The sequence below is a fragment of the Typopeltis vanoorti genome, chromosome 8 (assembly GCF_054136105.1).
Source record: "Typopeltis vanoorti isolate ZY-2024b chromosome 8, IOZ_Tvanoo_1.0, whole genome shotgun sequence".
Classification (NCBI taxonomy): Eukaryota; Metazoa; Arthropoda; class Arachnida; order Uropygi; family Thelyphonidae; genus Typopeltis; species Typopeltis vanoorti.
The window spans coordinates 137075771-137089559 of NC_143556.1; the positions used below are offsets into that span (position 1 = coordinate 137075771).

The window sequence follows — 13789 nt, forward strand, 5'->3', positions numbered from 1 at the left end:
AAAAATACTAACTTCCAGTTGTATATTTCCAAGTGTAAGAAAGTTTGCAAGTTTGAACCTGATATATTTTCAGGACTGGGGCAACTCGTGGTAAAGGTGCGACAAGTTCTGATCACTTGCCTTAGCATCCCATAATGCAAAACACATCTTGTGGAGATGTATACTGCTATGCATTAAGGAAAGGGTCACTACCCAGACCGGTTTCGACCTTTATTGAGGTCTCGTCAGTGGGAGCCAGTCTGGCTCCCACTGACGAGCCACAACACCCAGACTAGTATACAGATATCTACAGATGATACCCATGTGTCCCACCTGAATGGTGTGATGTGGGAAGCATTGAGTGCATAGTATCAATGTTTGCCTTAATGCTTCCGTTCTAGTGGCCTCATCGTCAGTTATGACACTATAACAATACAAAAGCAACTCTGGCCTAGTGCTGCCTTTCAACACACAAGACAGAGTGTACTGTTGCAGTGGCTAGATGGAATTGGAACTTGGAGGATTAAAGTCCTTTTAACAAAGTAAAAAGATTTATGAAGCATGCCAATTACAACCCATAAGCACATGGATAAAAAAAGAAGACTGGAATGGAATCAACATGTTAATAGGACAAGCTCAAAAACTAATAAACTAGCAAGAGACTGGAAACCAAATGTGAAAAGACCAAAACAACGATGGATAGCGTGCCTGCATCGAATGTCAACAAAGGCTGAAAATTAAATAAAGAAGAAATATTATGCAAGTTGGTATGATTGTGTTAAAAAAGTACTAAAATTAATGCAACGATTAATCCATTAAAATTATCAAACTGCAATTAGAACTAATCCAAAAAGGTGAAAATATCTGAAGTATAAAAAATAAACGTGTCCTTTAAGGAATGACTAATTAAGTTAAAAAAACATTTCATCTTAAAGCAATTGGTTTCATCTACACATACTGAGAGGTATATATGAACTGAATTAACTATAACAATAATTACAGCATTAATTAAGAATTAAGTATAACAATAATTGAATAGCTGTAGTAATAAATATGGTATGAAGGTCAGCAATAAAAAGACAAACACAATGAAAATAGGCAGAATCATTGAAAATGTCAACTGTGTTGTGAATGGAGAACCTGTGGAACAAGTAAAACATTTCCGCTACTTAGGCACAATTTTTACTGAAGATGGTAAATTAAATATAGAAATAGACAACAGAATCAGCAAAGCTGGTATGGTGGGAAGTCAATTGAATAAATTCATATGGAATAAGAGAGAAATTAGTCAGAACACTAAATTAGCTGTATATATACCAGACAGTGTTCAAACCAGTTTTAACTTATGGATCTGAGAGCTGGGTCAGAAGTAAAACACTTGACCAAAGACTATAGACTGCAGATATGAGAATCCTGAGAAAGATTAGAGGCGTGAACAGATGGCATCAATGGCAATATCATATTAAAAATGAGGATATTAGGAAAGAACTTGACATTGTCAGCATCCAGGAATGCATTAGCAGAGCTAATCTCAGATGGTATGGTCACTTAAACAGAATGGGAGAGGAAAGATTAGCAAAACAAGTGTTCTCTGCCAGGTTGGCAGGAAAACGACCCAGAGGAAGACCAAGATATAGGTGGATTGATACGGTACAAAGTGCCTTAGAGGATAGAAATATAAGATCTGATAATGTTGGAGTCTTGACAAGTAACAGACTGATTTGCAGGAAAATTGTAGATAGGAAGTTAGTAATGATGTAATTTTTTCATGTAGTACTGTCATATCCTGTACACCCCTTGAGGGTACATGGCAGGAATTTGATGATGATGATGATAATTACAGCAAGAATCTGAGACTGCCCTAGAAACTAACCTAATTTAAATAAATATGTACACAAGAAACTTCCCCAAAAAAAGTAAACAATCTTTGAGACCTAAATTTACAAACACGGCCTCCATATACACACTTATCAAGCACACCCTACCTTCCTATATGACGGGTGTTCAACCCGTCAATCGCGGAGCGATTTTTGGTCGATCGCTTGTGTATTCCTCCTTAATTACAAATTTAATTAAAACTGAAAACATAATATTTTATTTATCATTATTTTGTATTATTTTTAATTCGCTTGTGTATTGCTATTGTTTATTTATTTTTCGTTAAAATTGTCAAATCAGTAATTTTCTTATAAGTCTGGGTAAATGAATTAATTTGGATCAGTGGAAGTCAAACAGTGAGCCAAGTGAATACGATTATAAGCAAGGTGTAAAAACTCGACTGTAGCTTGAATATTAAATATTCCAAAGCACATTACATCGATTTTTTACTTAGGTTAAGTCCCATGTGAATATTGTAAAAAAATAAACTTTGTTTGTCTCGGTATAGTTTGTATTAGATGTTTTTGTAAATAACTCTTTTGAAGCTAACTGTATATACTGCTTTAATAATAATATATTAGAGTGTTAAAAACAAAGGCAATGTTTTTGTCGCCGAAGCTGTACATGGCGGCATTAGAAAGACTGTTATTGAAACTCGTATGTATGAGAAAGGCTTGCAGGCTCTAAGTGTAAACATCTCAGAAGTCAGTTAGAAAGAGTTCAAGCAACTTACCGATGGCTGGCAACTTACAATCAAAAGAAAGCAGAGGAGAACAAAAGGCGTGCCGAACTTGAAACTCAAGATGAAAGACTCATACCGATTCTTTGGGGGTTGCCAAACTTCATGCGAGGTCTCAGAGGAGGCCTAATAAAAAGGGAATGAAGCAAGCAGAAGGGGTCCTAGTTCCAGAATTGCTGTCAGAGAGGAGGCCACCCGGTCCAGAGTCGTGGTCAGAGAGACTGCCCGGATCCACGTTGCTTGAGAGAGGAGTTTCCTGCTTCCAGAAAGGAGCTCGGTTTGAGACTTCGCTAGAGAGAGACTACTTCTAGGAGGCAGACAAGGTTTCAAATTGCCGAAAGGAAGAGTTCCAATTGCTGGAGAAAAGTTTCCAGGCCAGGTTAATGTCAGACATTCACCAGTGTGTTGCGTTTTCATTACAATTTGATGAATCAAATGACTTCACTGGTACTGCTCAGTTAATGGTATTTATTCGCATGGTATTTCAAGATTATTCAAGTAAAGAAGAACTTTTGAAAATTATACCATTATTGTAAAGGACTAGAGGAGAAGACATTTTTTCAGCATTTGATGAATTTGTGAAACAACACAAACTTCCACTTTTTAAACTTGTGTCTATTACTACTGATGGTGCTCCTGTAATGATAGGTAATAAATCAGGCTTCATTTCATTATGTAAAAACGATGACAAATATCCAGATTTTTTAACGTACAACTGTATTATTCACCAACAAGTACTGTGTAGTAAAAGATTAAACACAAAAGATGTTTTGGATGTTACATTTAAAATTGTAAATTCTGTTCGAGTAAAAGCCCTGCAACGGCGGTTATTTAAATTACAGACAGATGATGATAGGGAACTTCTGTTGTACAATAATGTTTGCTGGCTCAGCAGAAATCAATTTTTATAAAGATTTCTTGTATTAATTAACGATATAAAAATTTTTCTTGATGAAAAAGGAGATATTTATCCACAATTGAGTGATAAAAGATGGTTGTTACACTTATCATTTTTAGTAGATTTCTGCACGAATATTAAGCAATTTAAATTTAGAATTACAAGGTAGAGATAAAAATTTAATTGACATTCTAATGTCAATAAAAAATTTCCAACAATACTTACTTTTTATTAAAGAAAAATATAAATGACTGCAAATTTAGACATCTCCCATATTTATTAAACTTCATCTTCATCAAATGGTTGATTCCTGTTCTCAAACTCTTTCATTTTTTCTTCAATAATCTTTGTATATATTAGTCTACAGTTCACATCTGAGAGCTGTTCAACTTTTAAAACTTTAAAACTTAAAACTTTTCAAGACTAAATAGTGATCACTTCCAATTTCAAATCCTCTGTACACTCTGGTGTCCTGCACCAGGGAGAAAACATCACTATCAACAATAACACAGTCAATGAGACTTTTCTTATTCCTAGCCTCTTCTCTCCATGTGAATTTGTGCACATTTTTATGTTGGAACATGGTGTTAGTAATAACCAGTCCATGTTCTGAGCAGAAATCCAACAGATATTTGCCATTATTATTAGCTTTGCTCTTTTCTCCAAATTTTCCCAAAATATTTCTGTATGACTCCCAATCATTTCCTACTCTGCTATTTAGATCCCCAACAAGGACCAACTTTTCCTTTTTCATTGTGTCAGTTGCTTTTTCTAAAGCCTCAAAAAATTCCTCCACTTCTACCTTAGTAGACCCTTCTGTGGGACCATAGGCACAAATAAGTCTCATTGTCCAATTCCCCATTCTGATATTAGTCCACATCACTCTACTTGAGACTGCCTGCCATTCAAGAAGATTAGCCTCGTATTTTGTGTTGAATACTATGGCTACTGCTTCTTTTTCTTGATTGTCATTTCCTGAATATAACATTTTGTATTTATTGCTCAGAAAGATCTCACCAGTTTTTGTCTTTTTTGTTTCATTCACCCCTATTATTTCAATCTGGTACTTATCTAATTCCTCAGCTAGCTCCATTTCTTTGCTATTCAGGCTTCTTATGTTGATAGTACCGATCTCGAACTCTGGTGATGTTGAGTTGGGGTGTATTTTCAGATTTGTTCCAGTAGCTGACTTTTCGCTGTTTGCCCTGGTTCCTGGCAAAAACAACAGCGGCCTTGTTTAACCGGGTGACGCCCCAGCCGGCATGAAATTTTGTCATGTTGTACCATCATTTATTAAACTTTTTTGAACAAAATCAAGAAATGCTTCGCTATGATTTAAAAGAATTTATTCGTGAAATAGAATTAGTTGAAGAAATAAATTCAAGATTTAAAGATTTTAATAAAACTGAAATGGTTGTATCTTTTATCAATAATCCATTTTAAGAAAAATTGAACATCAAGAAATTTCAAATATAATTAGTTGGCTGTTTGATATAAACCAAGCTGAAGTAGAACTTGACATAATAATAAACATTCAGAATAGTTTACATTTAAAATCAATAAACAATGTAGTCATTTGGAAGTATGCACATGAAAAATTCCCAATATTAACTGATATCGTGCAAAAAATTCAGTCGTATTTCGGATCGACATACTTGTCAGAATCTGCTTTTTCAAATATGATCGTCATAAAAAATCAATTAAGAAACTAAATTACAAATGATCATTTAGATGATTGCGTGTGACTGGCTACTTCATATCAACTTGAATGTGAAAATATTGCGAGGTCCAAACAATGCCAAATTTCAAATTAACTTTCTTTGTTTTGATTTCTTAAATCAACCAGCATTTCCTGTAACTTGCGAGTTTGTAATCAATCTGATGTTTTTTTCTAACTTTGGTTTTCCAAAATAGAGAAATAAATATTTTATTCCAATATATATATATATATACAGGGTGTTCGGGATAAATTTGACAGTTTCGTAAGGAAAAAGAAAATCTTCTTTGTATCTATTAAATTTAATGAATTGACAAAAAAACATTACAGGCAGAGTTAATTACAATACTATCAACAAGATTTACTCAAAATAACCACCATTAGCATCGATCACAGCTTCAATTCTGCTTCGGAACCTCGAACAAGCTGATGCTACAGTCTCCCTGGGAAGGGCCGCAAAAACTGTTTTAATTTTATCCATTAACTGGGCTTTTGTATTACCGGAAGTGCGATTGGTGTCTTTTTCAACTGCGCCCCATACAAAATAATCCATGGAGTTAAGGTCTGAGGAGTTTGGAGGCCAAACATTTGGACTGGTGAAGTCGTAGAAATTTTCAGACAACCATTTTTGACTTTTCCCAGAGGTGTGGCAAGGGGCCGAATCCTGCTGCCATACATACGGCCTACCATTGGCTACCCTTGTTATCCAGGGCTTGACTACAGTTAGCAACTCCACGAACAAAGCCCGAATTCCAATGCCAGGGTTCTTCAACACCTGTTCCTGCAGATTTGCGAGGAATTCTGCTGTACGAACGCAATCAGATCGTCTGCTAGGGATCTTTCTTCTTGCTACATCCTCGTAGTCACCATTGCAAGTCTCTAGTTCATGCCTGATTGTTTTTACTGTATTCAGGGAGCATTGGGCAGCAGTCGTAATATCCTTATTTTGATGGCGGGCACGAATCATCATGATACAAGTTATTCTCTTCCATGATTCAGGTGGGTTCCAGCTATCCATCCTTTCTGACATCTTGTATATGAATGAAGAAGGGTCCAAACTTTTAAATGAAGAGAAGTGTGTGTTAATACATGTAACTTACGGAAAAATATAATTAATTATAAGTATGTCAAATTTATCCCGAACACCCTGTATATATTTTTTTTTGTATTAAAATAATTAAAAGTGATAAATAAATTTTTAAATACAGAAATAAAGTTTTCAGTTGTGTATTTTTTTTAGTTGTTTATTTGTGCGTAATCAGATATCAGGTTGGGGGAACGTGATCTATATAAGAGAGTAGATCGCCGAATAACTTTTCATAGAAAAGTAGCTCGCGCAATAAAAAAGGATGAACACCACTGCTATGACTAGTCTTACATCCACGAATTTCATTTAGCATCGTGTGTGTGTGTTACAACTGTTTGTTAATGCTGTGCTGTTTATACACCATTAAAACCTCCAACATGAGTAAAAAATACTGAAAAAACTCACTGCACTAAATGACCAACAGGAGCCACACTGTCCTTGATCTTTAACAGGTGTTACATAACCATGTTTTCTCCAGTCAACAGCCTTTGGAAGAATAACATTAGCTGGACTTAAATAGCTTGACCCAATCCTGAGTTTTTGTGCATAGTTGCGTTTCAAACCATTCATTTTTGCAACAAATTCATGATGAAGCTGAAAGAAATAGAAGAAGTAATTAGATCTACAAGTCATTACTATTTTTAACTAAAAAAACAAAAATATAGGAGCAATGAAAAAAAAATGAATTACAGACTTTTAAATGAAGAGAAATTCTCAACTAGTCTGACTAAAATTTTACTAATATTTCTTTCAAGATGAAATGTAGTTTTATATCTAATTTTACAAATAATTTTTCTTTTTTCATGAGATAAATCATTTGATTCAATCACAAAGATTTCAGGTAAAGAATATTAAACTTCTGAAATATTTTAATACTGAAAACTAATTATTTTCCACTCATTAAATTAAATACAAATGCTGCATACATAATCCCAGTTTTCTATATGTTACACCTCAATTAAACTCAAGAAACTATAATAGTTTCACTAATTTATAACGCCAAATGTAATCATCTGCAAGCAAGATGAAACAAAATTTCAATTTTTGCCAACAAGTAAGAGATTTCCCAAGATCTATGTGTGCATCACGCATTAGTACAGGGGTCAGCAACCTGTAACTTGCTAAAACATTTGGGGAGACCCAGTGAAAGTTTGTATTTGAAAACTAATAACCTAAATTTTTAAAAATAAAAACAATTAAGCTAATTTCTTCTGTGTTATTTATATTTAATGCAGTTACATTTTGCTCTTCCACTATGAACTATGCTATGTCACATGATGATTTATTTACCCTTCTTGTCAAAGCATTTGCATAATCCTAGTAATTTTAAATTTGAAAAATTATTATTTTGGTACCTGCAAGAAGTCAATAGACTCATCATGGGAGACCCAATCAATTAGCAACATGTCTATCATAATGGACCTTGAAGTTATTTACACTTCCTGCATTCACAATGCAGGCCACTCATGCAAACAACTCTCCATGTAAAAAATGTACTGATCACAACCTTTTTTACATCTTTATACAACTGCCATCCCTGGCAGTTGTAAAAACAAGTTGTAAAGGCAACAGTGTGGTGTCCAAATTAAATGACAATAAATCAAAGAAGGATTATGCACATTAACACTAATGTTTGCTACTACTAAGGATCTGATATTTTTCAAAATTTTATGGATTCATAGATTTTGGTGAAGAAAGAAGATTAGACTTAAAGAAACCTATCTGTAACGAATGAGTATCCAAGGTATGCATGGCAAAAATAGTGGATTTATAAAAATTTCATCAATTTCCTGATATGTATTCCGGAGGGGTGTTCAGGTTACTATGACGGCACTACATGATTAGGTTTAGATTATTATTAAATCTCCTGTCAACATTCCTCTGAATCAGTCTATTTGTGAAAATTCCAATATTATCATCTAACATTTTGTGCTTCTAATGCACTACTGACTGAATCAATCGAACTAGACCTTGGTCTATCTCTGGGTCTCTTTGTTGCCACCTTGCCATCAAACACCTGTTTTGCTAACCTTCCTCACCCATTCTATTTAAGTGGCCATACCACCTTACATTAGCTCTGCTGGCACATTCTTGAATTCTAAAAGTGTCAAGTTCCTTTACAGTATCTTCATTTTTAATATGATTCTGCCATTGACACCATTTGCTCATTCCCCTAAATTTTCTAAGAATCCTTATATCTCTGGTCTCTAGACTTTGATCAAGTGCTATTAATTTAATGGCTAACATAGGATTATCCTTGGCTCTTTACATTGGCATAACTAACATTGGCTCTTTACCCAAATCTTAGGGCATTACTGAAGTGTTATAAAACTAATATATGAAGAAAATTCAGACATACCTTTTTTGGATGTCGTTTTCTGTCTCCTTATCCTGGCAATGTGCATTCATCTGATTTTATTTCTAACTCAACTCTCAGATCCATTACTTAAAACTGGTTTGAACACTGTCTTATATAGCTAGTTTGGTGTTTTGCTAGTTTAGCTAATTTCTCTCTTATTCCATATAAATTTATTCAGCTAGCTACCACCATATCAGCTTTGTTTATTCTTCCATCTTCATTAAAAACTGCCTAAATAGCTGAAATATTTTAGCTATTACTTGTTACAAAGGACCTCCATTCAGAATGGATCTGAGGTTTTCTCTGCTCTGCCTATTTTCATAGTTTTGGCCTTTTTTATTGCTAATTTTCATGCAAAATTTGTTACGGCTGTTATTCAATTTAGTTAGAGAATCCTAGATTTTCACTAGATGTGTTTAGGAGTGCAACATCATCCGCATAAAGCAAAGAACTGAGTTTGGCATCTCCAATTCTAATACCAGGCTTGATGCTGCTTTCTTTCATAATGTGATCCATATATATGAATATATGAAATTCATCATCATACATATGAATATATATGATGATGAATAAGAGTGGAGATAATGTGCATCCTTCTCTTACCTCCTATTTTACTTCAAGCCATCTTTCTGTATTTCCTTCAATTTTAACTGCTGATGCACAACTTTAATAAAGGCTATGTATTGCACTATATAATGTTCCATTCACCCCATATAAATTGAGTGTTTTAAAAAGCTTTTTTTATGGGCACGTTGTCATATGCCTTTTCCAGATCTATAAAGTTAAAGTAAAGATCCTTGTCATATTCCTATGATTTCTCAACTATCTGTCTTAAAGTGAAAATCTGTTCTTGACAAACTATTTGGCCTGAACCCAGCTTGTTTTTCAGTTTCTCTTCTGCAATCTTTCTCAACCTCTTTTCAAGTATACTGGCATAAATCTTACATGGAACACTTAGTAGAGAAATTCCTCTAATTCTCACATTCAACTTAATTCCCTTTTTATAGACGGACACCATGAGAAGTCTATTTCAAGCACTGAAAATCCAACCTTCTTGACCTCTCATAGTGTCCATCTATAAAAAGAGAATTATGTTGAATGTGAGAATTAGAGGAATTTCTCTACTAAGCGTTCCATGTAAGATTTATGCCAGTATACTTGAAAAGAGGTTGAGAAAGATTGCGGAAGAGAAACTGGAAAACAAGTTGGGTTCAGGCCAAATAGTTTATCAAGAACATAAATTTCAGGACTGGGCAACTAAATGCACTGTAAAACTTGTATACCTCCATATTTAAAGCATTTCTGATCGAATATCATCTACTCCAGCCGACTTTCCACATTAAGAATCTGACAGATTTTTCTACCTGAAGTATTGATATGGACTCCTCTTGAAAATTTCCTAGTATAGTTCTGTCACTGCTTGGCTCATTTAACAGTCTTTTAAAGTAATTACTCTAAATGTTGGAAGTTTTTCCACTTGATTATACTATAAATTAAAGATGCTAAGAAATTATATTCTTAGTTTAATCCTTTATCAAAATGTAAGCAAACAACGTTTGCACCTGAAGTAATTTCAGGACTAGGCAACTCATACAGAAACTAATGACTCCACATCACATGCCTTAGTATCCCATAATGTAAAGCACATATCCTTAAGGATATGCATAATGCTATACATTATGGGAAGGGTCACTACCCAGACTGGTTCTGACCTTTATTGAGGTCTCATCAGTGGAACCAGACCCAGAAGTGATACTAAGGCAAGTGATGTGAAGTCATTAGCTTCTATATGAGTTGCCCAGTCCTGAAATCACTGGAATGACATCTGGGCTATACTTTATCTTCAAGTTTTCATGTCAACTTTTATCATCTTTATAAAAATTTTAGAAAATGGAATGTTGTCCAATTTTATCATTTCATTATATATTTCATGAAGAAAGTGTGTGCTAAAGCATCTGCAAAACAAAGTTATGAATATTGTGGTACAAATAAACTTGAAAGCTAATCAAAGCATGTTTAGCTCTCAAACACATGATTTTTCTTATTAGAGGATATGGACTAAGAACATAGTGATCTATTGTTACATTCAGAAGTACAATGGTTAACCAGAGGCAGAATTTCATGCCGATTTGTAGCTTGTATCGATGAACTTAATATATTTTCAAATGAATTAGGCAAAAATTTCCTGCAACTTGATAATGATGTCTGGCTAATAAAACTTGGGCTATTAATCAATAAAACAGTTTAAATATTTTCCCACTGTATAAAAAAAAAAAAAAAATTCATGGACTATGGTCAATAGCCAATTGAACATTTAAATATATAATTCTTAAATGATTATACTGAAAATATAAAACTGGAATTTGAAAATTGATTTAAAAATCTGACTGCGAATGGTGCTATATTCAGTTTTATAATTAATTCAGAGGACTGATGAAACTAAAGCTGCACACATCACGTTATTTTGCATTTTTTAGAATTGATAATTTAGAAACAGAATTGATAGAATTTAAAGCTTCAATCATACAGACTAACAAATTTAAAGAAATGCAAAAGGAGTTGCAGAAAGATACCAAAAATCAAAATCAAATTATAACAATTTGGACAATTTCTTCAACATTTTATAGCAATGAAAAAGGTTATAGCAGTTATTTTATCTGTATTTGGCTTACCATAAATGTGAAAGCAAATATTTTCTCAGATGTATTGCATTTTAAATCTACTAAGAAGAAAACTAATGTGTGACAATTTAGAGTCATGAGTCTAAGCAAAAAATTTCCCTATGAACCAAATTAGATATCCTGAGCAAAGATAAACAAAACCAAGAAAGTCATGAAATTGTGCTTAAAATATCATTTCTCTATTGTTTGATTTTGTATACACATATTTTTTTATAATTGTTTACATATATTTATCATTACAGGTATCCCTCGATTAACATGATTAATTAATCCCTCGATGTTACCGCATATATCAAAATCGCGTTAAACAAATATAATAATAAATGGTAAAAATTACAATTCGTCCATGATCGATTACTGTATTAATAATTCGTTTTATTTGGTACTCTTTTAGGAAAGATAAAAAATGAATGCAAAGTAAATGTTTAATAAATGTTTGTACCTACATTAGTTACTGCAATTATTTTATCAAAAAAAAGTTATCAAGAGTCATTTGAAATCTTCAGTTAACATCTGGATCCATATCCATTACTTGCTGCTTAAGCGATTCTAAACTGTGAAATATTCCATCCAGTTCTTTGATTGTTATCTCCTTTGGAATCTTCATCTTCACATTCCATTTGTTTGTTGTCTTTATATGCATGTTGCTGTTCAATTTCAAGAAGATCATTGTCACTGAAATCTTTACAATTTGAATCTAATAATTCTTTAATGTCTTCTGCATCAACACCATCAAACCAAGGTCTTCACCAATTGCAATTATTTCTTCAACCATGTTGTTCACAGAATTTTGAAAACCACCTAAGTCATTAGCGCATTCTGGCAGAAGGTTTTTCCAAATAGCTCTCATGCAGCTAGAAGACACTTGCTCCCACGAGTCATGTTTTCAACTCTGTGTTTAATGTTAAAATTTTCCTAAAATTCTTGGAGTGTAATCGCGTTTCCTCCTGTTGTTGTTTCTACTGCCTTTGAGAATGACTTTTTAAAAAAATAGGCTTTGAAAGTTGCAATGACGTCCATGTCCATGGGTTGTAGCAATGATGTCGTATTTGGTGGAATTTTGGTACATTTAAAGGCGCGTTAATTAAAACTCTTGCCGTGTATATCAAGGAATTGTCGCAATTAATTTTGCCGCGTTAATCAAATCCGAAGTTAAGCAAGGAATACCTGTATTTATATTATGTTTGTGGTTGCAATATCGAAATAATATTTAACAGATTTTTTACTACTTTTTTCATATTCATTTTTAAAAAGGTTTTGTATTTCTGCAATGCTCAGTACAATGTTTATAAATATTAATTTTTATTAACATCATTCCACTCCCCCTGTGTAAACCATAAATTAAGTGGTGAACGTACAAATCGCAAATTTTGGCCTGCAGTGAAAAAAAGGTTGCCAACCACTGCACTAGTGTCTAACCTACCCATCCTTACCAATACCCTTCATATCCTTCTCTTATCTGATTAACAAAATGAATCATAGGGATGGATAAGATAACTAACAAAATGATCAACATTCATGGTGAGAAATCGAATTTCATGACCTGAGAGAACTGTGTCCATCCACAATTATTCAATGTAGGAATTATAAAAGAATTTTTCTGACTGTTCCAGGTAAGATTTATGCAATCATACCCTGAGAAGAGGCACTTGGAAAAATCAAGCTGAGTTCTGAGCAGGTTTGCACTAAGTAAAGACATAGGCTAGAGAATTCAGAAATAACAAGCATTGTTATTTAAGTTTTGTAGATCTGAAAAAAAGCATATGCAAGGAGAAAAGCTGTTTCAATTATATGGTGTATAAAACAGGACTATATGGAGCAATAATACAGTCTATATTTCGCCGGTAAGCAGGCAGTTAGCAGTGGAGTACAGAAAGTGGTGTGACAAAGTCAAGTTCGGGCATTATGGGCTGGTGATTGTGCAATATAAAGCTTCTCCCAGCCAAGTCAACCACCTTGCTTAACACCCAATTTTCATTAACCTGATGATCTTTTCCTAAGATAATTCCAATTGGCATCCTCAACAACCACCTCAACTGTCCCAGCTATATCCTGCATGATGCATTCTACACAAAAAACATTGTGCTTTTGTAAAATATGACATCTCTTACCAAAGGCTATCCAACCTGGAATCCCCACTTTTCAATCTGCTCTGGCTCATTTCCTTACCTCACTTTATAGCCTTCATAGCTCTCTCCTAACTCTGACAACAATGCTGCCCTTTTTGATTACTTATCATTGAAAACCGATTTCATACAAACTAATTATCCAAATTGTGAGATTTTCTTCTAGGGAAATGTCATGTCGTCTTATGTGAGTGTTACCTACCCATGTGAATCTACATGTAACTAAGTTGTAACAAGTTTATGTATGACTGATAAATAACATACAGTGCAATGATTAGTTCATGTCCAGAAGAAATCCTTTATGTATCTTCAAAAATATTTCTGT

General features: G+C 33.7%; 1 protein-coding gene across 3 annotated transcripts in view; it reads right to left on the bottom strand.

Annotated features, from left to right (window-relative positions):
• Positions 1-13789, bottom strand: part of LOC150104375 (procathepsin L-like) — a 144674-nt gene that overhangs the window by 60177 nt on the left and 70708 nt on the right. For all 3 annotated transcript variants that reach the window (XM_090396335.1, XM_090396337.1, XM_090396336.1), the window contains exon 4: positions 6704-6892. In XM_090396335.1, coding sequence (XP_090252461.1) covers positions 6704-6892 — 189 coding nt within the window. The remainder of the gene's footprint in view (positions 1-6703; positions 6893-13789) is intronic.